The 27,122-nt window shown below is 40.4% G+C and overlaps 1 protein-coding gene across 8 annotated transcripts in view; it reads left to right on the top strand.

The window, feature by feature from the left end:
• The window catches only part of Prkn (parkin RBR E3 ubiquitin protein ligase), a 1,238,651-nt gene that overhangs the window by 370,947 nt on the left and 840,582 nt on the right, over positions 1 to 27,122 (top strand). For all 8 annotated transcript variants that reach the window (XM_031350750.1, XM_031350749.1, XM_031350751.1 and 5 more), the window contains one exon: positions 5,948 to 6,188. In XM_031350750.1, the coding sequence (XP_031206610.1) occupies positions 5,948 to 6,188 (241 nt within the window). The remainder of the gene's footprint in view (positions 1 to 5,947; positions 6,189 to 27,122) is intronic.

Here is a 27,122-nt window from a genome sequence, read left to right as displayed (position 1 = left end):
ACAGTAGAAATGAGAACAGCAATGGCCACAATAAATGATGTGCAATTAGCTTTATTAGCACCGAGCACGGTTCTAACCTATTAACGGATTGTTTCTTACTAGATTATGTGGCTACATGAATACCTTACATAGGAAAATTTATAAAGAACATAAATTTGTTTCTGATGGCCTGACATTTGGGGACCCCCAAGCTCAGGCACCAGCTAACAAGGATGCCACGCCTTCTGACTGTATCCCCCCTCCTCCACCCTGAAGACTTGCTCGATTCCTGCAGAACCTCCATTGTTGATATCACACGGGTAATCAATTTTCAGCATCTCAGTTTTGGGAGAGCCACTCAGACTCAGCAGATACTGGTGGAGAGTCCCACAGAGAGTGTGAGCACGCTGTGGGGACATGCTGTTCTTGTACCAGCATCTCCTTAGAAACTGGCCAAGGCTGTTCTCCATGGCTCCGTGTCGAGCGTCTGGTAACATGCTTATAACTCTTTATTTTCCAGTAAGTTTTCTTGTCAGAGAATACACTTATTTTTCAAGGCTTCAGACTTCAAGAACATTTTCGATTACTTCATAAATTTTTGAATTTATGGTGTAATTAGATCATTTCCCCCTCCCCTTCCTCCCTCCATTCCTCCTGATCTTTTTCAAAATCCATGGCCTATTTTTTATTAGCATTTTGATATTTATACTGATATAACACACACACATATATTGCTAACATGGATATATACACACATATACATATACACACACATATTCCTAACATATATATGTAAACATGCATAGATACATACACACTTACACACATACATATTCCTAACATATATATGAATATTCACCCAAATACCCTCACACACATATGTGTTACTAAATACATAAATAGAAGATACTTTATCTGTGTAATGTTGCTATTTGTATCTTTTCAGAGTTGACCCTTTGGTATTGGATAGAGAGTTGGTGTGCTCTTCCCTGGGGAAGACCCTTTTGCCCACTCTTTTCATGCCCTGTTTCGTACACTTTTCTGCCTGTGTTGAGGCCTTGTGAGCATTCTCCTGTCCATGATAGCATGTCTATTGGTGTCCTTCTCGCTCAGCTCCTGTTTAGGCAGTCATGCTAGTGAGACTCTAAGGGTGCAGCTCCTGACATTTCTAGGGGATACAGTCTCACAGCAAACTCCTTGATCCTCTGGCTCTAACAATCTTTCTGCCTTCCTTTTCCAAAATGATCCCTGGGCCTTAGATGCAGAGTTGTGTTATAGATAAGCATCATCCAGTCTTCAAAATGGTTCTCTTTCCAAGGTCTTAATTAAAGTATCAAACTCTGAAATAGTTGGATCCCAACAACAGAGCTATTTTAGCAAGGGTTTAGGAAGGGTTTGCTTGCTTTGTCTTCTCTTTGGGTGTTCTCAGACTCTGGCTGCCTGGATGGGAGGTGGTTGTTACTTTCCGGAGCAATAACAGCATACCTCAGGACCTGTTGGAGGGAGCTTAAGACCCTAATGGATCTCTCAGTCTCCAACAGATCTACTACCCTGATTGAAATTTAACATCTGCCCAGCTGGATGAATACTTACCTGTTTTGCTTATAAAACACTCAGCCACTGTCCTTCTTCTTGGGGAAACAAGTTATTATAAACAAAATAAAAAATGACTATATTGTCTTTGCTTACTAGGCAATGGTTTTGTTTTGCTTTTTGCCAAGAATATTAGTGTGTTCATGGGAAGATTGCTTTGACTCTGAGGGGCTATGCAATCATACTGGATAACTCCACTTGTTGTTCTTCCTATTTAAAATCTCTAGCCTTGAAACCCAGGGGTGGTGGCGGGCAGGGTCTGACTACCGTGTGAACTGCATATTACTGGGGCCTTGGAATGGCCACATAGCTGAACTTTATCTAGATTACTGTCCATGGAATTGGCTATTAGCGTGGCTCTGGGCTGTTTTGGCATGACATGTAAGTACACCATCTGGCAAAGGGACCTCTAGATCAACAGTGTTTTCTGTGAGAGAGTTAAAGAATTAAGCAATTACAGATCTCAGAACCATGGATGGAGACTTAGAAATATGTTCTGTAAATACCGCTGTAACTGTTGAAATCCCTTTGCTGAGTGTTCTGAATACCAGAGAAGTCTGGACATGAGAGAAGAGGATGGCTCATCTCTTGGATTTCTTCCTTGTTTGCCTCGGAAAATATTCCCAAGCTCCTCTTCCATCCAAAGAGATCTTGAGCAGAGAGGAATTCTTTTTAATTATTATTTTAGAACATAGAAAGCCGAGATTTTTGCCAGAATTTCCACATTTATACCATTTGCATTTTCTGCCTTCTCTATATGTTTTCCATCAGGATCATAGGAGTGGAAAAGTAAGTATAATTCTGAGAGCACATTCATAAACAAGGTAGGGCCATGCCCTTCCATTTTCAAGACTGATATATGATAGGTTTCTTTACATTTCTCTCAGTCTCCAGAGCAGTCTTTGATACTTGTGATATAATTATCAATGTGGAAACTAAAGCACAGGGGTGAGGGGAGATACCTCATCATTTAAAACTAATAAATGGGGGAAAATACCCCTATCATACCATAAGTAACAAATGGGGGTGTGAGGAGGAAGCCACCCCATCATACAGAAACTAGTAAGGGAGGAAAACTACCCCCATCATATAGAAACTAATATACAAGGGGAAAGATGCCCTGTCACAGAGAAACTAATAAACCAGGTAGGGAGAGCTACCCCGTCATACAGAAACTAGTAAATGGGAGGAAAGCTACTCTTGCACACGAGGCAAGTCTATTGGTACTTTCTATACCAGTCTTCCCATGCCATTCTTAAGCCTGTGTTCTGCCAGCTTTCCATGAAGCCATGTAGGACCAGGGATCAGAAAATCTTCATAGTCACTTATCTAGTTACTCATCTATTCAGTAATTTTCCCTCCAGTCAAATCCCACATTCCTAGGTTAAAAATTCTGTGTGAGGCTTTAAATAATACATATGTAGGTTTGAGCAGTGACCACTCTACAGATTTTCCAAGTTACCTTGAATTCCACATGTCACAAACATGTAGACACACACACACACAAACACACACACACTATCTAAGCTGTGTACTCTCTGATCAGTAGACTTTAGCAGGCAAAGAGCTTTGGAACTCTGATGAGAAAGGTGCCATTCTTTTTCTGGGACTTCAGTTCTGAACATGGAGAACACAACAAGCCTGATGGAATGCCTGTGTCTCCTGGAGACGAAGCCTGTGTGGGATATGGTTTTTCTGAGGGGCTCCTCCCACTCTGTTCCTCCTCCTTGCATGACTCCATTCTCAAGCATATGTGCTTCACTGTGCTCAGGTCTTAGTGCTTAGTTTGCCAGGACCCTGGCCATAGGTTATGAGGTTCCTGGTTTTACATAAGAACCCATTCCAAGGTGCAGGGTGATGGGATGTCTCCTGCTCCAATAGGAATGCACAACAGGGTGCTGTCTGCTTTTATTTCTAAATAGAAAATACAGAATCACAGGACCAGTTCTCACAGTTCTGTGTTCTTACACATCTTCATATCTCCAGGGGCCTGAGGCTTAAGCCTAGCTTCATCTGAAGGTATTGTCAACTGTACTTGGGTCAGTACTTGTTCTTTCTGTGTCTGGGCTCCATGTGTGGTTCTGAATCCTGATTTGAAAGACTGAAAGCTTCTAGGAATATTCAGTTGTAGGACCTAAGTGTTACATGTAGCTTTGCTACCCCACCTAAGCTCCAGGAATGGGCTGGGCTGTACTACCAGTCCCCACCCAGTGTCCCCTAAATCCAGTTAAAAAACACACATAGGTTGCTCATTTTCAACTTGCCTTCTGACACAATTGCTGGCCACTACTATTTCCCACCTTGAGAAGCATGCCCTTATCAATATTCTTATCTCTGTACCTCTCCACTTGCCCTAAACTTTAGTTGCTCAGTTATATCTAGTTCCTGCTAAACATTTCCAACCTCCCAACTGTAGGAGTGGCCAATTCTCCCAAGATCTCACATGGCCACTTGGTTTTTCTCTCTCAGAAGCCTGGCAAACTATCTCCCTCTCCTTGAGTCTTTCTGCCTGCCTCCCAGGACCCAGAAGTCCCGCCTATTCCTTCTGCCCAGCAATTAGCTCATGGCTTCTTTACTGACAGATAAACAACTAATTGGTGAACAGGACCTGAGCCCCAGATCTGCCAAGCTAAAGCATTCCAAGCCTTAGTTCTATCACATCTGCTAAAATCAGTAGTCTAGGGCCATCCATATGACCAAACATAAGATGAAGATGAGGAAAGAGCATTGTGGGTACCTATCAATGTACCACATGCCCATGGATACTTGTGGAGGATGGTCTACAAGGACATAAACGCTTGCCAGAGGTCTGGGAAGGAGAAAGGAATAAACACACTAGTAATGTGATAGTTTGATGCACACACCAAACCTTCTTCTCTCGAGCAGACTGGACCAAGCAGAGGCCAGATATATAGGGAATAATTACCAAGTTGTCATAACAATGAAGGTCTTGTAGGTGGCAATGGGAGTTTGAAGGCAATGAAGATGAGAAGGGCATTTCTGGGGCCTAAAAAGTCACTCTGGACACCTTGCTGGATGTAACAAGGCAGGGAGGACAAGCTCAGTGTAGTGACTAAAGTCTGATCAATATCACGGAATGGAAATCAGCATTGGAGTGGGGGTGGTGCTTGAGATGCTGTGGAAATTTGCAGGCACTGCTTTGGTAGAAATAGGGGGGACAGAGGCCTTAAGGACAGAGGATGAAAAGGGTAGCAGATAGTGACACTTTGAGTAAGAGCCAGTGTGGAGAGACTCTGGGAACAAGGGAAGAGCAGACCTGTCAGCATTATAGAGGTGAGAGCAGGAGGATGGCAACAGGTTGTAATGCTAGCACTCTAGTCATCTTCTGACTAGAGGAGTCAGACACCGAGCTGCAATATCCGTGGTGGTGGATTCAGTTAAGTGGCAGAGGTCACAGTTCTCAAAGAGTTTTGATCGTGACAGTTAAGAGATTGCACAGGAGAAGGAAGAATGCACTGTGTCTTTTATGTGATTGTATCTATTGACCATTCTCACAATGATAGAGGGTAGCAATGAACCAGTGAGCACAGAGATGTGGGCAGTAAGGGAGGAGCCAGATCCTGGCTCTGTTAGAAAAGGCAGAAGAATGGTGTTTCTAGCTACTACTTACTCTAAACTAGGACTTGACCTAGGATAGTCTAGGTCTTGCCTTAGCAAATATTGGACTCTTAACTTTTATGCTAGACTTTACAGGCTCCTGTTCGTAAAGAACAAGATAGGAGCATAGAAAATTTTATTGTAAGTGGTTACCAATTTTAATCACAGGTAGGTGTAAGGGCAGACAAACCCTTCACCAGCTTCCCCATTGGTGCTATAGTATGCTTGCCCATAGCAGCAAGGACAGGAAGGGATAGTCTGCCACAAGCACAGTCATTATGATTCTGTGTAGAAGTACCCTGTAATTGATAATAACCTTCAGTGCTTTTAGAAAGCAGAAATGACTACCGGTGTTTAAATTAAATGAGTTAAGGACAAAGTACTTTAGAGGTAAATTGGTCTTAAGTGAGTATTACTTGCAGGGCACTTATAGATGCATTAGGATCTGCCTTCCTACCAAGTTTCACAATCTTCTGATGTTCCTATAGTTTTTAACAATTGTCTACGTCTAGCCCCAGTTCCATATTGCCTGCCTGTCACATGCAATATATACCTTCTGTGGCCCCACTGGCAGAGTAAATGTTAATAAGTCAATCAAACACACCTTACTTTCCATTCAGTGCCACTGTTCGTGGTAGGAATTGAACTTATTAAGTAGCCTTTAAACTATTTTTATATGCTCTAGCACAGAGGACAATTTAAGCTCTACTTACGTATGCTTTTCATTTTCTTGTGTTTCTGCTTGGCCCCTACACAGAACTGTGACCTGGAACAACAAAGTATTGTACACATAGTACAGAGACTACAGAGGAAAAGTCATGAAACAAATGCATCTGGAGGGGACAAACCCCAGAGCACCTCAGAGGGTACCGTATGGGAGCCCAGGAGCTTGACGCGAGTAGACCTCAGCAGCCATATCCTGCCAGCAGACTCCGTGGGGCTGGCAGTCATTCTGGACACAGACAGCAAGAGTGATTCAGAAGCAGCCAGAGGTTCAGGTAACTACTGTGATTCTACTTACAGCTACTGAACATGTTTGTTAAGCGACTCTCCAGAGAGTTGGCCAGTATCCTTTGGTCAACTTGGTTTATTGTATATTTGTGGCTGGAATCTCTTAAGTCACCATAAAGGGACATCCTGAGGAAGTACAATTGTAGACAGTGAGGGTAGTACATGTAGTAGCAAGTACAATAAAGCAGAGGTCATTACAGAGTAGACATAAGGGATGCTGATGATGCTTAGGCCATGAACACTAAGTTCTATGTGTCTCCTTTGAGGAGGTGGGGTGTTAAAGACATGTGACAAGCTATGTTAGGGGCTGGTATACAACTAGGTGCACATATGTCTGCCTCATACTTTTGCTTTTTTATAATTTCTTACTTTCTTAACTGTCTCCTCCTTGACTGTTTTCAATGATGTAGAGAAGATTTTAAAAGGCAAGGATATTTCTCAGTTTTTATTTCTTTTTCATACTCTCTGACCTCAGGTCATGATGTCAGTATACTCAGTGGCATGAGAGGCCTCTTACATCTCATTTCAAGCATTTCTCTTTGTAAATAGGTGAAGGTGCATCAGCGAATTTATCTAGCAGCAAATGCTCAGGCCTGGGCATGTCTAGTGCATGGGGCTGTCTTCCTCCCAGTCCCGAAGGCTGGACAATTTGAAATGGAGGTCCCAGGAGGTGAAATCTGGAAGGGCCTGGCTTCTGTTCCTCAGAAGACATCTTGCTGGTGTCTCTCACAGAGGAGATGAGGAGCACACCTTCATGGTGCAGAAGGGATTCCAAGCCTTAGGGAAAAAAGCAGATTCTGGGCTCCCTGACTCTTCAAGAGGGGCTCAGATAATCCTCATGCCAGAAACATATCTTGAGGTACATATTATCTGGGCTTCTATACATTCCAGGTGAAATATTCTCTTGTCTTATTGTACTGATCATTCATGAATTCATTTTTAGGGCATTAATCCCATTCCTGAGGTTCCAAGGGTCTCGTGTCTTAATACCATGTTAGGGATAGGAAAGGTCCAGAGAGTCATATCCTAGCTCACAGTCATCATTTTGTTACATTGATGATCTTGATATAGTTCCTTGAGCTTTTATTATCTAATATGAATGAGTAATCGTAGAACAGTAGTAATTTTGGCTATGCATACAGGTAAAAACCAATAATTGACTCTCTAGATTAGTTTATTTCTTCACCCACATAGATACAGTTAGGCCTGAACTAGCATGTTTTTTCAGCATCAGGATCCTGAGGCCAGAAAGATAGAAGCTTAAAACAATAGAAATGCCCCTTGTTAAAATGAATGCATGCCGTCTAGTTGATTTTTAAGACCATGAATGGTCTTGTAGTAAACAAGAGCACAGCTCCCAGCTGTAGTTGCATAGAAGAATGGATTGCCCCAGAGGTTAGAGATACAGACCCTAACCATGACAAACAAATGTGAACTCATCTCCTAAAGGAAGGGACACCCAGGACAAAGAGGTCTGAAAATTAAAGAGAGCCAAGGTTTGCTACATGATTGCAGCCACCAGAATGGCTCCCAAGGGAAGTAAGAGAATAGGGACAGTGGAGCAGTGGCCTAATGCCAAGGACAATGCCTTGATTACAGCTTAACATACACATCCCAAAAAACTATTGCTCAAGGACAGTATTTAGACAGCCTTCAAAGCCTGCACAGGCTTGTCTGCCCTCAGACTACAAGTCCTGCTGAAGAATTTACCTCAGGAAAGAAAGGGTCTGAGGCCAAATAAATATGTGAGGGTTGATCCTCAGAAAACAAGCAGTTAGTTCTGGTGGGAATTATGGTGCTGACCAGTTTGATGGACACATGAGCAACATAAACAGCAGATAAAACCCCAGGTAGTAGGGAAAGTGTCTTAAGAAATTAGGACTGCAAAATGCTCATATTTTGACCAACAATCAAACAATGTGGGTTAAAAATCATAGAGATTGCAGGATGCAGTGATGGGTAAGGTGTAAGCTTTTTGGTAGTTTCTACATAACCCTGCAGATGTCAGTCTATTGATCCTGCTACAGACAGCAATGCCAGGGCTTCCTGGACATGAGAGAACCTCAAAAGATGCACCTTCTGTGACAGCTGTACACATGACTGTGGCAGTCATGTATGAGATTGTGAAAAATAGATAGAATAGCTGACTATAAGGTATGGTGGGGAGCACCTATAGTGATTTCATAGCTAAAACAAATGGTCTGAATATGTCATATTAGCAAATCCACAAATCACAGAGTTAAGATTTTTTTAATTTGTGAGTTACAAATGGTTGTTTAATGAACAAAAGGTTGACCATATATGTTTTGTGCAAAGTAGGCATGGTTGAGAGTTTATTCTCTCTAGTTTTCAGATGTTTATTGACCAAATCAGTTTATTATATTAGTAGATCAATCAACTAATTCTGTAATGTGATACTCAAACTTTCTAAAAAATAAAATATATACTTATTTATATTTTTGAGCAAAACCCAAGCTTTCTACTAATTTTCTCAACAAGAATAAGAGCAAAATAATCATCTATCTATCTATCTATCTGTCTGTCTGTCTGTCTATCTATCTATCTATCTATCTATCTATCTATCTATCTATCTATCTATTTATCTATCTATCTATCATCTATCTATACTAAATACCTTATTCAGTTTACTACAGTCTGTGTTTACTCTCTCACCACCTACATTTAACTGAAAACAGCATTAGAAGCAATTGGGGTGGGGTGGGAGGGCTGACTGGCCCTTTAATCCAGAAACCAAAGCAAGAAAGCCATGCTGAAAATCAAGGAATGGATTTAGTCATTGTGGTTGTAGTGTGAAAACGGGAGCCACATCCTCAGATCTGACTTCAGGATTCTATTGTGAGCCTCAAGTATAAATAGAGGAGGAGTTGGAGCAGGGGCCATAGTAGACAAGAATTAATTAATCAGCCTTGCTGGTTCTCAGGACTGGCTCTGTGAAACCCTGGAGAAGTCCTATAATTCCAGGGCCAGTTCTGTCTGTATGGTGAGATACTAGCTCCTGCTTCCTTGGTGAGCAGGGATAGGAGCTTCATGGTTCCTTTCAAGGAATAATTGGTTTTACTTAGGAACCTGTGACAGGAAAGGGTGAGCTGCCTGTAGGGCTGTGCTGTGTCTAGAACACAAGGAGGGTGATACCATTCTCGTGGTCTGCATCCAGAAAGAAATCCACTGAGTAATATGCTGGTGGTGTGTCCCTTCATTGCCCGCTCTTTGTCTTCAAGCTTGAAGGAGAAGGATGAGCCACTAGGTCTGGCCAGTCCTCATGTGAGCATCATGTCTGCATGCAGAGTTGAGCAGGAATCCTATCCACTATTATAAGGCAGTAAAGGAGACAGATGCAAAATGAAGGCAGAGACACCAACTTTCTGCCTGCCTTTATAGTCACTGTGCATGAGCGGAACAGAGTGAAGAGCCAGATTTTATTTTTTTTCTCTCTTCTCTTCTCTTCTCTTCTCTTCTCTTCTCTTCTCTTCTCTTCTCTTCTCTTCTCTTCTCTTTCCTCCTCTTCTTTTTTTTCAAGAAAAATTAGTTTAACTCTCTATAACAAAAAATGTCTGTAGTCCAAGAGTGTGCCTTTCAGGTATTTATAGGCAGGACATGGTATCTAATCTAAGAGAGGTCATATAATGATGATTTACATAAACCACACTTATACTATTTGTACCATGGAACTTGTCAATGTTTCAGTGAAGTCACTTGGGATCCAAAGGATAGTTGAGACAAGTCTCACTAGAAAACTCTGTGTACACAGCTCTAAACTTTAAAGAATTTTAAAAGTCTATGAGAGACTACTCCATGCCCAGCCCCACCATCACATGCCCCTGTAACAGGGTTATATCAGGAACTCCATCATACTTACACTGACTCCAAAATGGTGTCTTCCCAAGGACACCTGCCTACCATTGGCTGTGTCTTCCAGTGATGTCACACTGAAGCTGCCACAGGGCACCCTGTTTGTTTGGAAACAGCTCACAGATTTCTCTTTGCCTTTAGAATTCACTCATAATCAGTGTCTTGGGATGCTTCTATGATCCTTTCTGTTTCTTCGAATCAACCTGTTTCTCTGGGGGCCACCACTTCTGTCCTTATCTTAAGTTCACAGTACCTGAGGGTATAGAACATTAAGGCTAATAAGAAGTCAAGGCACTGGAAGGAGCTCTGGTTCTTCATCTTGGGCCTCCCCAGGATCACCCACAGGCTTATGAATTCATAGGATACTGAGCTCCACCTCTGTGGCCTGGGGCAGAGACTAAGAACTTGTACTTCTGACAGGTCCCTGGGGAATACTGATAATGCAGTCCAGGAAAGGAATTGAGTAGCACTGCCCTAGACAGTTAAAATTTAAAAAAAGAAAAAAAGAAAAAGGATTGCTCAAAATATGCTCAGTGAATACAATATATATTATGTTACAAACTTGGAATGTGAATGTTGAATGAGCTATTTTTGGCCTTGGAGTCCATGTGTCTGAATTAAGTTTACATGTTGTTTGTGTTTCCTGAATGAGAGGCCATCCATCACCTCCTGAAAATAAAATGAAGCCACAGGGTCTGGAAAAGCAGGACTCTCCACTAACATTACCACAAAACTAATCATGTAAACTCACAGGCACTGGATCCCAACTCTGTGCCACGCACTTGTCCAGGCACTGGGATATAGCAGGAAAACAAACAGAAGAAAGCTTCCCCACACTGGGCACACTCAAGCAGGGGGTTCACAGTGAAAGATGACTCACTAGCAAGAGTGTTCCCTGTGGAATATTTAGCAGGAAAAAAATGGAGTCTTCAGGTTCCTCTGAGATATGTGCACATTTGGGGTGGACATGAAGAGGGAGCATCATTTCTGACAGCTCAGACAGAGGCCTTCTAAAGGCCCATGAACCTGAGGTAGAACAGTGTTTAGAAAGAGAGGAGAACAGTTAACAGTTAAGGGCAGAGTGTGGCTGATAGCGGCAAGGTCTTGCTGGGCCTCCCTGGTTCTGGGATTTACCCTCAGGAAAAGGGAGCCAGTTGAAGATTCCAAACATTAAGGCTAATAAGAAGTCAAGGCACTGGAAGGAGCTCTGCTTCTTCATCTTGGGGCTCCCCAGGATCACCCTCAGGCTTATGAACTCATAGGATACTGAGCTCCACCTCTGTGGCCTGGGGCAGAGACTAACAACTTGTACTTCTGACAGGTCCCTGGGGAATACTGATAATGCAATGTAATCCTGGAGCGATGGAGAACATGTCTGATTTAGGGACTCTTATCCTTGCTGCACGGAGAGAACACCAGGAGACCAGGGCAAAAGTGACATGACCTATCAGTTTGCAAGTCAGTGTCCAGTGTCATGGCATCTGGAATTGGTGTGAATGAAGCCAGCAGACCTATGAATGTCTGTGCCCACCAAGCCCTCTTCTGTGCCTTACCCTGCTGGGTTTGCCATTAGCTCTGTAATACGGACAGTGCCCATGTGTTCACCACAAGTGAAGAGACAACATGATGCTATATGAGCAACTGAGAAGTCTTGCCTAAGAACTATCTCCTTCCATAGCTTCAATTCAAGGGTTGGAGGAAGAACAACTATTCTAATCCATCTAAACATTTTCCTTGTCAAGTAGGCATATTCTTATGTTGGGGTCTTATAAAGTCATGTCTATGGTTAATTGCAGTCAAACAGTTAAGTTTGGCAGGTCAACTTTATATCATATGGTTTTCCATTTTTTAATTTCAAATATTAAATGTTTGACTGATGGGAAGCTCATTTGGATAAAGGTGCATGGCACCAAGCCTGACGACCTGAGTTCAATCCCTCAGAGCCACATGGTAGAAGGAGAGAACAGACTCCTGCAAGTTGTCCTCTGACACACACACACACACACACACACACACACACACACACACACCACGAGATGTGGAAGTAGAAATATAAAACTTAAAAACCTTTGTTAACTTTGTTCAGAATTTTCAAGCCTCACTATTCTAGTATACTTAAAAAGTTACTACATTTACATAAACTATTATCTTACTATGTAACTATTTCTCTCCAGGCTTGGTAGAAACTTCTTCTAAGCTCATTTTATGGTGTGAGAATTTCATACATGAATTTGTTTTGATCAATTCCACTTCCCCCTACCCTGCCCTATGACTTCTTCCCTAACCTCCAACCACTTTTCCCTCTCAACTTCCTGTTTTCCTTTTTAATTAAAATCCAGAGTCTATGCAGTTCTGCCTATGTGTGCATGGATGTAGGACCATCTTTTAGAACATGGGAGACTCCCAGGGCATCTGTCTCGGAAGAAAACCAGCTGTTCCTCTTATGGCAGTCATACAGCACTCCTCTGTTAGCAGGGGTGGGGGGACTTCATGAGCTCCTCCCTGATGCAGGCTGGGATGCTTGACCTTGTGCAAGTCTTGTCCTAGCAGCTGTGAGTTCACGTATAGAGTAACACACATGTCATGGGTTACACATCGGTTATAGCCGTCTACTCCTTCTGGCTCTTACTTCTTTTGTCTACTCTTATATAATGACCTCTAAAGCCTCAGGAGGAAAAAATAAAAAATATATATCTCATTTAGAGCTGAGCACCCTACAGAAGAGACTAGTTGTGATGAAACACTACAAGCCAGGATAAACTATTGAACTTCAACTTATGAATGTAAAAATAGAAGATATAGATATATAGGTATAGATTAGAAGGCTATAGATATAGACAAATGCAAAAGAAATTGAAATCAATGGTATGTAAAGACTTGCAGTCTGGTCCCACACCATTTGTAGATTCACCACAATTGTTAGAGAACCATTCTTATCAATAATGGTTTGCCAGTCCCAGATGTAGTACAAGAGGAGGTTGATTCTGGGGCCACAGATTAGCTCAGACCAGCCAACTACAAACCAGTCATGGAGGCCTGCTAATGAGCTAACATGATAGGCCTCAGACACAATCTTCATTTTACTCCCAAATCAAATCTCAAGTACTTGAGAAGTGTGTTTTGCATGCTAATGACTTTAAACCAGAGGGTGTGAATTTCTTGGGGGTTTTGGACAGCTTTAAGGAGATCTTCTTGCAAGAACCTTCTACAAAATAATAAAACTTTTGGCAGTCATGCTAAAGTATGTTAGAGTTGATATTGCATCAGATTATTAAAAACACATTAGGAATCAGCCAGAGATTTAATTTTTCTTTCATCACAGAAATTTCTACTAGAGTATCATTTTTCATTATAGAAGTAAAAATGTAAGATGTTTGTGGAGAGCATTGAGGATATTGCTTGACTGACTTTTGGGGACCCCAAGAGACAGGAAGGAAAACAGTGCTGTGTTGCTTTCCAAGAAGCCTGCACAGGACTCTAAAAACAGAGCTACTCAGCCCTTGCTCTCTTCCCAGCAGCCGTGGTACACTGTCCTGTAATTACTTGTAACATTTCTGTTTACCCTTCTGAGAGTTCACTCATCAAATGCAAGTAGGTCAGGTACATTTTGCACCTCCCATGCCTAGCCCATGGATGGTGATGGCTATTTGTCAAGCTGTCAAAAGAGTCTTGTTTTCACATGTAAAAGCGGCCCTTGCAACACTTCAGCTCTTATTTTTCACATTTGGCAGGAAAATGTTAATAAATAACTGCATATGGATAACAGGCTACAGTTTTCCTGGGGTATGGAAACTATGTGCACTGGTTCCTTAACCCAATAAAGGTGGAATGTCATGAAAAGAGTTAGGGAGGACCAGTCAGGCAGGCAGTCTGTCAAGGACATTAAAGAAACGGTATATCTACCCTTCTTTACTTTTAGGTTTCCATGGTTCCCCTTCCTTTTTTCCTTCCTTCCTTCCTTCCTTCCTTCCTTCCTTCCTTCCTTCCTCCCTCCCTTCCTTCCTTCCATCCTACCCTTGTTTTTGAGATAGGTTGTCACTGTATAAGCCAGACTATCATCAAATGTGCAATCCTTCTGCCTTAGTCTCCTGAGTCCTGGGATAACATGCATGTGTCTTCTCACCCAGCTCTCTCACCTTTAAAATTTAGCTATCTAATATATAGTAAATGTATTGACAAGGGCAGAACATAATAAGAGGAACCAGGTTCTCAGAAAAAATATACTTTATTATAAAGCATACTTTATGGTTTATATTGAATAACATGATAATAGATTGGTTTAATATAGCTTTAAACAGAAGATAAAAGGGAAAATTGTTAGGTTACAAAGCCCCTTTCCTAAAAATAAAATTATTTACATCGTTTTTTTTCTAAGTGGGTCATATAAGAGCTGACGAGTTACAAGGGTTGCTCTTTACATGTGAAACAAGATGCTTTTGACAGCTTGACAAATGGCTTTCACCATCCATGTGCCAATCAAATGTCTTCCATGACCGTTTGTGTCTAATTCCTGATGCACAAATGGTCAGTAAAATTTTGAAAAGAAAATCCAACTTCACAATCACCATCTCAAAAGATTAATACATGTTGGGTTCTTTTGTAATACAAAAATGGTTCTCACAGCTTCAGTACCCAGACTGTCCCATTCACATATCTACCATAAAGGCGGAGGAGGAGGAAAAGGAGGAGGAGGAAGAAGAGAAGGAGGAAGAATAAGAGGAGGAGGAGGAAAAGGAGGGAGAGGAAGAGAAGAGGACGCTAGATAGTGCAAAGATTTTCCATGATCCTGTATTAGCAGAATTAATATTATGAAAATGAATACTGTACCAAATTGAACAAACAGATTCAGTGCAATATCCATCAAAATTCTGATGTCATACTTCCCAGATCTAGAAAGGAGCAACTCAGGAATTCCAGTAGAACTACAGAAGAAGATGAGCAGCCAAAGCAGTCCTAAGGAATATGAACATAACTGGAGGTGTCCTAATGTGAATTATTACAGAACCGCAGTGAGAAAGCCTGGAATTTGCAAAGAAATAGGTCAATGGAGGAGAATAGATGACCCAGTAATTAACAGACCAAGCTATGGACACCCAGTTAGTGGTGAAGGAGGCAAACAGCGACCTGTGTAACAAATGGTTCTAAGGAAACCTGGATCGCCACCTGTAGGAAAATCAAGTTAGACTTGAGTCTTCCATCTTGTACAAAAACAATCAACTTAAAGTGAATCAAAGATAAACAGTAAGACTGCCAGAGGAAAACACAGGGAATCCTCTTGAAGACTGTGTGGCATGGGCAAGAGTTTTCTGCAGAGAGCATCACTAACATAGGGACCAGCCCCAGGTATCAATAAATGAGACAACATGAAACTGAGAATGTCCCTGCATAGAAAAGGATACTTCCAGGGAAGCAAATCACTCATGGGATGCAGGACATCTTCACCAGCTGTATGTTAGACCAGGGGCCGATATAACAATTTACAAAGAACTGCAAAAGCTAAGCATCAAGGAAATAAAATTGCCAGTCAAAGAATAAGCTCATGATATTGGCAGAATTCAAAGGAAGAGATGCAAAGGACCAATAACCCCATATTTAAAATGTTCAACATTCCTAGCAATAAAGAAATGTGAATTACAACTACTGAGAGTTTTGACCTCATACCAACAAGAATGGCTATGATCAAGAAATGTGATACCAAAGGTTAGAGAAGAATGAGTGTACTCATTAACTGCTGGGGGGAGAACAGAGTACTGCAGCCATTGAGGAAAGCACGTTGGAGGCACCTCAATAAATATAAAAATATAACTACACTACGACTCAGACATGCTACTCTGGGCATGTACCCAGAGAACTCCATATTGTACCAAAAAGTTATGTTTACGTCCCTGTCTACTGCTGATCTATTTATTATAGCAAGGAATGGAAGCAGCCTGGAAGTCCCCCGCTGATGAATGGCTAATGAAAATGTGGGACGGATACAAAATGGAATGTTACTCAGCTGTAAAGAACATCAAAACCAGGAAATTCTCAGGGAAACAGAGGAACCTGGAAGTTATATTAATCAAGGTTATCCCAACTCAGAAAAACAAAACAAAACCTGCTAGTTTATTCTCAGATGGATCCTAGCCTAGAATGAGTGCATGTATATATCTAATCAAGACTCAGGATGGGTACCATCTAAAATTTAGAAAGGAGACCAAGGGAGGGTAATATTGGCTGCTGAGGGAGGATGTGATACAGGTAAAGGGACACGGGAGTCATGAAAGAGGATATAAAGCTGTTTTAGTTTCTAGTTTCTATTCTGTCAGAATTTTTTTCTATTTTAAGATATCAGTTTAAAAGATGCACATCAACATGTGACAACTGAGCCCATGGGTTGTTCTCATGCCAGTTGAAAGTAGAGTTGGGATTAACAGAGGAGGAGAGGAGAAGGGGAGAGGGAAAGGCTGGCCTGGGTGCTGTGGTGTAGTTTGGAAGGAGAATAAGCTCCTTGTTTTCCTGACACAGCCAGGCGGATACCTTTCATAATGCAGTGCAGGTCTCAGAACAAAGGGAAGAATTTTGATTGCTTTAATCACAAAGAAATTGTTGAACTATAATGTAATAGATACAATGATTGCCCTAAGTTAAATCTTAATATCACTTCTAAATATATATACACAACTTAAAACATTACAACATAGCATATGTGTTTGTATGCATGTATGTACATATGTATATATGTATATATGTGTGTATCTATGTATGTATACAATGTATATATGTGTATATATGTGTATGATATATGTGTATATATGTATATAAGTGTGTGTGTGTTCAGTATCTATCAGAATCAAATGGGACACAGCCAAGGTAATAAGGGGATTTAATGGAAGAAGAGGCTGAGATGGACACTGAAGGCTGACTTTGTTTCTTTGGTTTTGGTGCAGTAGAAGGAACCCAGGCCCTTGGCATTTACCCTTTGTGGGGCCCTCATGATGTAGGGATGAATTGGGTCCCACTCTGAGCAGTGGCTGAAATCACTGGATACAATCATGGTCCAAGAGATTGATAGTGTTGCCTTCCTACTATGTGGAGCAACTCTGAGTGCCACAGTCATCGTGCCCAGTACTGACTGCTCTAGCTTTTAGTCTGTCTGTCCTCCTCCTCTTCTGGTATTTCTGCAGGTGTTCCTGTACAACCCAAGTTTTCTTTCTCTCTTAAACACTTGTGAAAGGAGAGCTATGGTGTGTATGCAGGCAGTCTGATTGCTTTCTATCTAAACCAGGGCAGACAAACTGAGGTGGCCCACATAAGCTTCTGTGTTTGCCTGTTGAGTTGGAGAGAGGGGGTTCTGTTGGTACCACTTGGCTTTCTGTGATTGGTTATTTTTGAACAGAGAAGTGGCAATTGCAATGCAGAAGAGCGTAGGTAGCAGTTAGTCCAGGCCTGAGCAGTGGACTGCAATGCTTGTTGGGGACCGGACAGGTTGTGATTCCTCCAAAGCTGCTTTAGAAAAGCCACATTATAATTAAAAGGAGAAAGGAATCATTGCCCTCTGGACTGACTGAGCCCCAGTTTGACTGTGTGCTCTGTTAATGAGAAACCTCTGCGAAAATGGCAGGGACATTGAGCTCCTGCTGGCCTTAATGACCAAGGACGGAAGTCGTTTGCATTTTCACTTTGTGAACCCTGAAATCTTCCAGAGGACAAGATACATGTGCCAAGATGTTACAATTTGCATCTGACAAGAACGGGAGCCCTGAAGGAATATTTACAGCTGGTGAATCCATCTTGGGAGTCTGCTGAGTGCCCTAATTAATGCCAAGTGTGCCAAAAACACAGGCAGGCTGCTGGATTCTATTTTCATGATATGGTTAGAGGGAAAAGAAAGAAAAAAAATACAAGCTAAGAAGTAGAGGTTAACTGCCTATAAGAAATTATTTCAAACTTTCTAAATCCACTCTGAACAAACACTGACGCCTATTTTGTGAGACTTTTACTAAAAATATTACTTAGTGTAACAAGTAGGTTCCAAAATTTTCTCATCTACTTCAGGAACTTGTGTTCTACTTATGTAATAAAATGATTTAATGTTCATCTCATTAAAAAATTAAATCTTCTGACAAGGGAACAGAATTGTTAGGGGTTGTTGAAGCCTCTCTATGCATTAACTACCATTAATATTCTGAATGAAGTTTCTGGAGTTCAATAAGCTCCAGGATCCCTGAGGGTTAGATCACAAAGGCTGCCTTTGGTATTAGACATATGTTATGGTTACTATATCCCAACTTTATAAATTTGATGTTTCATCTTTACTGTGCTCTATTAATCTAGAAATCTCTGCATGTTCATAGACTTAGAATTTTTTATCTTCTCATGAGAAAGAAATCAAGAGACTAGAGAAATGGTTCAGTGGTGAGAAGTTGCCAGTCTTGCAGAGGACTCAGATTCAGTTCCCAGCACCAATATAGAAGCAAACAGTGGTCTGTAACTCCAGTTCCAAGGGATCCAATGCCATGATAGAATCAGTTCCTGAAAGCCCATAAGCTGGCAACCACCTCCTATCCCTGCTCCCGTACAAGCCTCTGGGGGGAAAGTTCCAACTCCAACCACAACACATATGACAAAACAGTATATTGAAAACTGAATACTCTGAGAATTAAGGAATTATCCTCTTTGGATGGCTACGTGAATCCATTACATGGATCTTTACAAGAGTCTGAACGGTTTCATCCTCAAAAAGCTTTATAAGAAGGCGCACATGCTCCTGCCCACTGTAGTACTGTTCAGTGATAAACAATTTTCACTGAACCATGGATTACTTCAGAGCAGGTCCAGGTGAGTGGGACCTGCCAGTCTTCATAGACAGCTGCTGTCTTCCATGCATCATATTCTTTGTCACCAAAAGATGTGAAGCCATAAGCTTGGGATGCATGATCATGCCCGAGAGGTTATGACTGTGTAAAACAAGCAGAAGTCAAACACTGCTTATCGAAAACACTGCTTGTGCTGAAATAAGGCTCATGACAGTGAAGACAGGCTATTCTACCCAAGGTCTATTAAGTCACCACTCTGAATATTAATTGAATCATTTGATGCTCATTCATTGTACTTTCAGAGCGACATCATTGAACTTTTGGTGATATTTCACAATAACAATAAATGCAGTCTTGGGAAGCCATGACCCAAGAGTGGAACAGAAATCTCCCATATACAGTGAAGTGACACTTCAAATTGTCACTACAGGATTTGCATCCGTGCACATTAAGGAGATTATATACTTGGCCAAGTATTATGTGTTTTCACAAGTACTGATAGTGTAGCTACCTTAGTATTAGCTCTTTAGAGCTTTAATTCCTTTGCTTTATCCATTCTCTTCATGCCAAGAGGGAATGTTGTATCTCGGTAAAACATGGCCACTTCACTGACAAGAACTTAATGCCACTCAGGGTGACTGTGAACACTTTACAATTGGACCACCCAGTGGGTTCTAGAAACACAGATAATGTCTGCTGCTGCTTGGCCTCATTTGGTAACAGAACAATCTAATGGATTTCAGACAGGTTATTCATTGGGTTTTCTCTTACTGATTCTTTTAGTTGGCCTCCTTTCCTTTTGCATTCTATTTCAAGGAATGACTTATGTCTGTGTGAAGAGGGGATTGCTCTTTTATCCAACTCAGGGTGTTTATGTTTACTGTACCTGACAGGACCATGAACACCAAATTAGCACATGTAGATTCTATTAGCCTGGTGGAGAACATGATCCTTGAAGCAGAGATAGAACCTTCTCGGATGTGTAAACAATCTATTGCTTAACACATAGTGAGTGGTTAACAACTGTGTAATCCATTATAGAAATTTTCTGTATTAATGCACAGTCTAATTCTCTTGTCCAGAACAAACAGATGTCTTGATTGTTTCAGTCAAGATTAGAAAACATCCAGAGTTCAAAATTCTTTACTCACATAATTAAAAGTCATTTCTGAGCTCTCCATCTCACAAAGAAATATACAAAATTTTGTGTTGAATCTTCCCCATTGTGCTGTTAAATATTGTCATATGGTGCTACCTTTTGAAGCAGCATGTTTGAAAGTTACATTTGTTATTTGACCTACACGTGGAAGGCAAACTTATGACTCTCTTAAAAGAATTCTCAATACTTCCCCTCTCCAGAAACACTCACTTCATTTCCATGTGCCTTCATACTTGCCCATACTTCAAAGGGATAGGAAGTTCTGATAAAATTCTGGGCTCTCACAAGAGATTATTCAATTTCTACCTTTAATCAGTCATCACATTTCTTAGACTTTTTTGTAATATTCACCATTAATAAAGCATGCAAAGAATTTTCCAGGAAGACAACCACTGTGTTATTGTCATTTTCACCAAGATCTGAAGACAGTAGGGCATGGTGGTACATGCCTACCACCCAAGCACTGTAGAGATTGAAGCAGGTTCAAGGATAGCCTAGGCTGCATTATGGGACTCTGCCAACAACTATAATAATATTAGAAGGGCCATGAGATAGCTTAGTGTGTAAATAGCTTCTCTAGCAAGCTTAATGATCTCAGTTTGCTCCGCCCAAACCCATAGTGGAAATTTTTAGGCTGTTAGGCCAAAGTCATCTTTTGAGCTTCACATGTGCACTATAGCACATACTCATCTACTCCAATACACATCATACTCACTACACCACTACCACTAGCACTATCGCATAATATTATTGATAAAAACTGGTACAAGTTTTAAAATTAAAAAAACACAAAAGTATGATGAATCTTGTAAATAAATAAATAAATAGAGAAGTCAAATAGGATAGCATATAGCAGCTGGAGAGGGTGTTGGAGAATAAGATCCCAAAACAGAGAAAGATGATATAGCATCATATTATCTGCTTATGGTTCTGTTTTTAAACAGATAATTATCTCTACAAACCTATATGCATACAGATACATAGAAAACTGAAGAAACAGATTACATAATTAAATAATTAATAATTCTTACATAGAATTGTGTGTGTGTGTTTTAATTTACTATGTTGAAACAATAAGAAACTCATTATCTATTGTACTAGAAGCCAAGATCCTGAAATGGGGGCACTTAGCAGCTATGACCTGGCACTGTGTTTAATGTCACCTTTTCTGATGCTCTTACTCATATTTTGGATTTATCTCTGAGCCTAATTTTCGACATGTCTTAGCTGAGGCTAGAGACCTTGAATTTGTTAGGTTTCCCAACTGATTCTGAGCATTAACCAACTTGAGGACCACCTGTGTTTGGCTATTCTAGTTTGATCAGTTTTCCCACATTCTGTTCATGAAGAACGAAGATATTTTCTCTAAGCATAAACTCTAAGTCACTTTAAGACCACCTATATTATAGTCTTTTAATACTGCTTCCCCCTATGAGGTACCAGGAATCCTGGTTGGCATGATCTATTTCTGAGAGAGCAAATGAATGTGATGGACCTTGGGCATTTGTGGAGCTGTCTCATCGATAGCTTGTAGAGATTATCAACTAATGACAAACCAGATAGACACCTATGATAAAAAAAACTGATAAACCATATATTGGATGAAAATTAAAAATGTATTTTGTTAAGTTATAAAAATTCATAATTTTGCTAAGAATGAAAGTACATAAAAAATAACATAAGTACTGTAACTTCTATCAAAAAAAAAAGAAAGAAAAAGAAAGAAATACAATCATTAAAAGGAAGCTATAAGCGCTGACCTAGCTCTCCCTTTGAAAGTTTCATTTCTTCTCACCTAGGACTTAAATCTTTGTATTGTTGTTTTTTTGTTTATCTGTTTTTTTCATTAGTTTCAACCCTGATTTGGGTTATTGTTTCCTATCTACCTTTTGGTTTGTTTATTCATGGTTTTTCAAGGCTCTCCATTACATCATTAAGTTGTTAATTGAGATATCATAATTTTTGATGTAGGCACATAATGTAATAAATATTTCTCATAAGACCACCTTCATTGTGTCCTATACATTTTACTATATTGGGTCATTTTCATTCAATTCTAGGAATCTTTTGAATTTCCTTCTTGATTGATTGTTGGCACAATTATTATTTAGCGGTATGTTTTTAGTCTCCATGAGTTTGTACACTTTCTGTAGTTTCTATTGCTTTTGATATCCATCTTTGTTCCATTGTAGTCAGATAGAGTGCAGGGTATTACTTCAATTTTTCTATGTTTATTGAGACTTGCTTTGTTCTGTTCCAAATATGTGGTGAATCATGGAAAGAGTTACATGGGTTGCTAAGAAAAAGGGTATTCCTTAGTGTTTGGGTTCTCAACTTATATGTTAGGTCCATTTGATTATTTCATTTAATACCTGAATTTCTCAGTTCATATTTTTTTTCCTGGATGACCTATTGATGAGAGTGGGGTATTGAAATCACAGATTATGACTGTATTGGTGTTATTCTATGAGTTTATATCTAAAATTGTTTTTATGTTCATGAATAACCCTGTGTATGCTGCATGTATGCTTAGGATTGTAATATCCTATTAGTAGATTTTCTACTTAATGGTTATGAAGTATCCATCTTTATCTCTTTTGACTAATTGAGTTGAAGTTTTATATGTCAGATAGTAGACTAGCTTTACATGCTTGTTTCCTGTTTGCATTTCCTTTTACTCTAAAGATGTATTTGTTGTTAATACTGAGAAATGATTTTTGGAGTCAGGAAATAGATAGATGGATCTTGTTTTTTAATACAATCTGTTAGTCTATGTCTCTTATTAGGGAATTAAGAGTACTGATGCTCAGTTATTAATCAAAGATATGTATTAATTCCTGATGTTTTGTTGATTTTGTCATTCTTGTTTTCAGAGCTCTTTTGATTACCTGTCATGGCACTGTTTGTTTCCTGAAACCTCTTGGGTGTATTTATCCCTCTTCAATTGAAAGTATTTAATCTAGTATTTTCTTTAGACCTGGCTTATTAGTCATAAATTGATGTAATCTGTTTTTATTTATTCTTCAATTTAAATGGATACTTTTGCTGGGTGTAAATTTAAATAAATACATTTGCTGGATGTAAATTTAAATAGATATTTTTGCTGCAAATAAAGTTAAATAATACTTTTCCTGGGTATAATAGTCTAGGTTGACAGTTGTGGGTCATCCAAGTCCTGTTTTTTTATGTTTACTTCATTTCTGTGTTGAGATTTCTTCTTTTTGAAACTGTTCCGCAGTTTCATGAACCGGTTCTGTCTCCACCGAAGGGAGAAAGGAGACCTAAAACACAGAGTTCGAGAACAAAAGGACATGAAGCCAAGTTGGGGGTTTCTAATCAAGGCTCTCCTTTACTTTGGGGGTTCAGCATTTATATACAAGAGAGCAAAACTGAATCTCTAGGTTACAATGACATTTGAATAACATAAGGAATTCGGGAGGAGTCAGGAAGAGTCCGAACAAAGTCAAGGAGGAAGTCCAAGGGAAGCTGGCTGCTGGGCTGAAGGTGGAGAATCAGGGCGTCCTGCAGGTCTAGACTCCAGGGAGTGGCTGGATGCACAGTCCTCAGTGGTGGAGGAGGTCAACAACAGATGTCCTCAGGCTGTATACGTGCCAGCCAGCAGTTTCCTCTGGAATCATCGAAGGCGGAACTCAGAGTAGAGAGCCTTTGTTTCAGGCACAACAGGCGTGAGTTGAGTCTCTGGTCACAAGCTCTGGTGTCTTGCAGCTGAGGGACCCAACACTTTTATTATTATTTTGGTGTTCAATTTACCTTTCTTTTTTCAACAGAGGAATTTGCAATGATCAGGAGGGGGCTGGTCCATATCAGGACTGGAATGTCAACTTCCATTTTTGTCTGATATTTTAGATTATAGCTTCTGTCCCAGATCTTCTACCTGTCCAGTATACCTTGATACTTTCAGTGCCATGGTCATGGAGCTTGGAAAATTTTTCCCTTCAACGTGTGGACTATTCATTATTTCAAAGCCAAAGAGGCAGCTTTAGGGTTTTCTATTCAGGAATGTGGCAGAGTTTTGGGTCTCTAAGTTGTCTGTGGTGTCTGTGGTAAGACGTGGATAAGAATCTGTTGAATCTCCAAAGGAGGGAGAGATTTTGGAAGTGGGATGAAGGACCCTGTGAATCAGCCATAGAGCTTGGGCTACCAGAATGGTGGGGTACCTGGAACAGTAACAAAGGTAGCTAACCTGGATCTTTACACACTTAGTCAAGCTGCAGAGTCTTTGGTAGGAATCAGACTTGTATCAAGCTAGTCCAGAAGAGAGGAGGAGAGTGTGGAGGAGGTAACTATCAGTGGCAACATTTGTAGGACTTGAATGATTCACCTCATACTTACAGTGCATGGCTCTATACAGAATAATTTTAAAACTGCATAACTTTGGAATGAGTCTAAAATTAGAAAATTCAAGTGCTTGAGTATTAACACATTCTAGCAGGCGTTGCACAAATATGAATATAATAATGAAAGTTATTAGGTAAATACATACTAAAGGAGACTTGGCCAATGTTATGAGAAGTCTAAGGATCCCAAACAATGAAATGTATTGATGAATATGGCTGATGGGTATTTCACTGCACTATTTTCTATACTGCTTACTAATTTCCAAAACTAGACTACAGTTCTCTGAGAGAGATAGAGAGGGGGAAAGATAGAGATAGATACATACATAGAAAGAGATAGATATATACATAGAAAGAGATACAGAGAGAAGGATAGAGAAAGAGACACAGAGAGAAACTAGGATGAAGATAAGACACTAAACTCAATATCAAGGAAAAATGTTAAGCACCATCCTGAAAGAACATCAGTACTTTATCCTTCTGGGCTACTCCTTTCTTTATGACTCTAAAAAGTTATCTGAAAGGTATTGTCTTTTGTTCATTTTAAATGACAAAATGCCATTTCTATTATGTCTAATGATTTAATTACAGAGATACAGCAAGACTAATATGGCCAGGGCAGTGTGATGGAGCTTGTTTTGCAAATTTAGAGCCAGCAATTTAGTCTGATATTTTGCTACTGTTAATTTTTTAAGGAATCTGGTGGATCACCTGAGGCAGCTCAGCACAAATTCAAGGCCAGGCTAAGCTGTATAAATTACACAAGTTTCAGGCCATCTTGAGCTACAGGGGGGTGAGGGGGTGGCATCCTGGAGAAAGGGGACCTTTATTTGCCCTTCCTTATTAAAGCTGGAAAAGCTATCTCAAAACACCCTGTCCTCTATACTTTGCAAACAATATTTATAAATATGGTTAATTCCTTTATTTCCAAAGTTCCCAGAAGGATCTTTGGCTGGGATTTATGACCATTCTATTGCCGTGAGTGGGTTGGTAGCCATTGGTATTGATGATCCATGCAAAGCCTATCATTATCCCATACTAAGAAGCCCTTTATATATAGTATAATAAAACTGATTTCTAGTACATTGCATCATACTTGTGCTTTACAATATCACTTTGTTCCAGGATATTCTGCTAAAATGATACCACATCTCATCTTAACATGTACATGTGGCTATGGTGCCATGAACAGTAAGGAGATTAAATAAATGTGTGTATTTCCAATTCTGAAGGGCTAGAGATATCAGATATGATTGTGTTACTGTTTTATTGCTATTTCCATTCAGTTCATAGAAGCATGGTTTTCTAGAATGAAGGTGATTACAAGTGGTCAAGAGGAAAAACTCTTCATTTGCCCACAGAAACTGGGACAATGGGAATGCTACCAGTAATATTCAGTGACAATGACACTGTACATAAATAATATTCTGTGAAAATGGCACTGCACATAAGTACCCCTTTAGCTCACTTGTTCTTAGCTTGTTGTTGATTTGTTGAATTTGGGAATAGTACCACCACTTTCATGGAGGAATTTATTTCCTGGCTCCAACAGATCATAGAAATCTGATCCACTTCACTTGCACAGCCTAGAAAATGCTAGCCAATGTCAGACTCAAAGCCAACACCAAATGTGCATTCTTGGTTCCCTTAGTGGCCTTCTTCTTCAAAAGGCCCAGGAGTGGCCCTTCTGTGATTAGGACACAGATCCAAGCCCAGAGTTTAGAACAAGGCAGTCAATGGAAACAGTCTCTGCCATGGACCGGGGTTTCTTGCAGGGAGCCCTTGTTCCGTGGGATGAGAGTTCTGGCCAGGTGGACAAGGGATTTGGCGTGTGATAAATAGAGTCGACACAAATAAGTGTGGTATCTGAATGTATTTCTCAAAAAATGGCATGAGGCTTTTACAGTCATTGCAAAAGAGAGATGAAAAATCTGGCAGCTTAGTGGTCAGGGTACCTCAGAGGCCATCTAAAATACACTGGATCTAAAACAGCAGCCATCTCCTTTGGACTGGTGCAGCACCCCCGGGTTCCAAGCATGCTCAGGCTGTATGGGCCCCGCTGGAGTCCCGGGGGGCTGCGGGTGTGCCAGCCAGGAGGGTAGAGGCTCAAATCTCGAATCTAGAATTTCGAATCTCGAATGCTCAATACTGACTGCTGCAGGCTGTCTTACACACACACACTCAGCTCAAGGTCCCCCCCATCCTTAGTAAACCACCCACTATGCTAATCTTCTGGGTTAGTAAAGACTTGTTGTCTTTTTCTTGCTAATTCCTAGGAGTGGCTCAGCTGCAGTAGGTAACTGAGAATGAGGATTCTACTTGGCCTTGCCCTAGGATAAGTCTCCCATTCTGTAAACTTCAATGCCCTACCCACAATGCAAAAGGAAATTAGTTTAGATGGGTAACATTCTTTACGAAATTCCAATCCAGGGTTTGGCTAAGATGTTGGAACATTGGTAAAGGTCAGAGAGCAATGTCCAATTTTATCTAGCTGTTAATAAATCATATCTTGGTGGGCACCTAGCACGTGAGTTTGCAAGTGACATATCTGGACTACCTCTGAGTTAGGGAATGCCAAGGGGACAATGCAGGAGCAGGAGACTGGCTCCCATGAAGCTTTTGTCTCATAAACTGCTGTCACGCAAAGTGTGCATGGCAAGTTTCCTCAAATAAAATAAAATAAACAAAAGCAGAATTACTTATTGTGCTACCTAAACATCAGAGGGAGTGATGTGC

The sequence above is a fragment of the Mastomys coucha genome, unplaced genomic scaffold, assembly GCF_008632895.1.
Source record: "Mastomys coucha isolate ucsf_1 unplaced genomic scaffold, UCSF_Mcou_1 pScaffold5, whole genome shotgun sequence".
In the NCBI taxonomy this organism is placed as follows: Eukaryota; Metazoa; Chordata; class Mammalia; order Rodentia; family Muridae; genus Mastomys; species Mastomys coucha.
The sequence above is the reverse complement of the archived record's forward strand: the minus strand, read 5'-3'. Positions and strand labels throughout refer to the sequence as shown.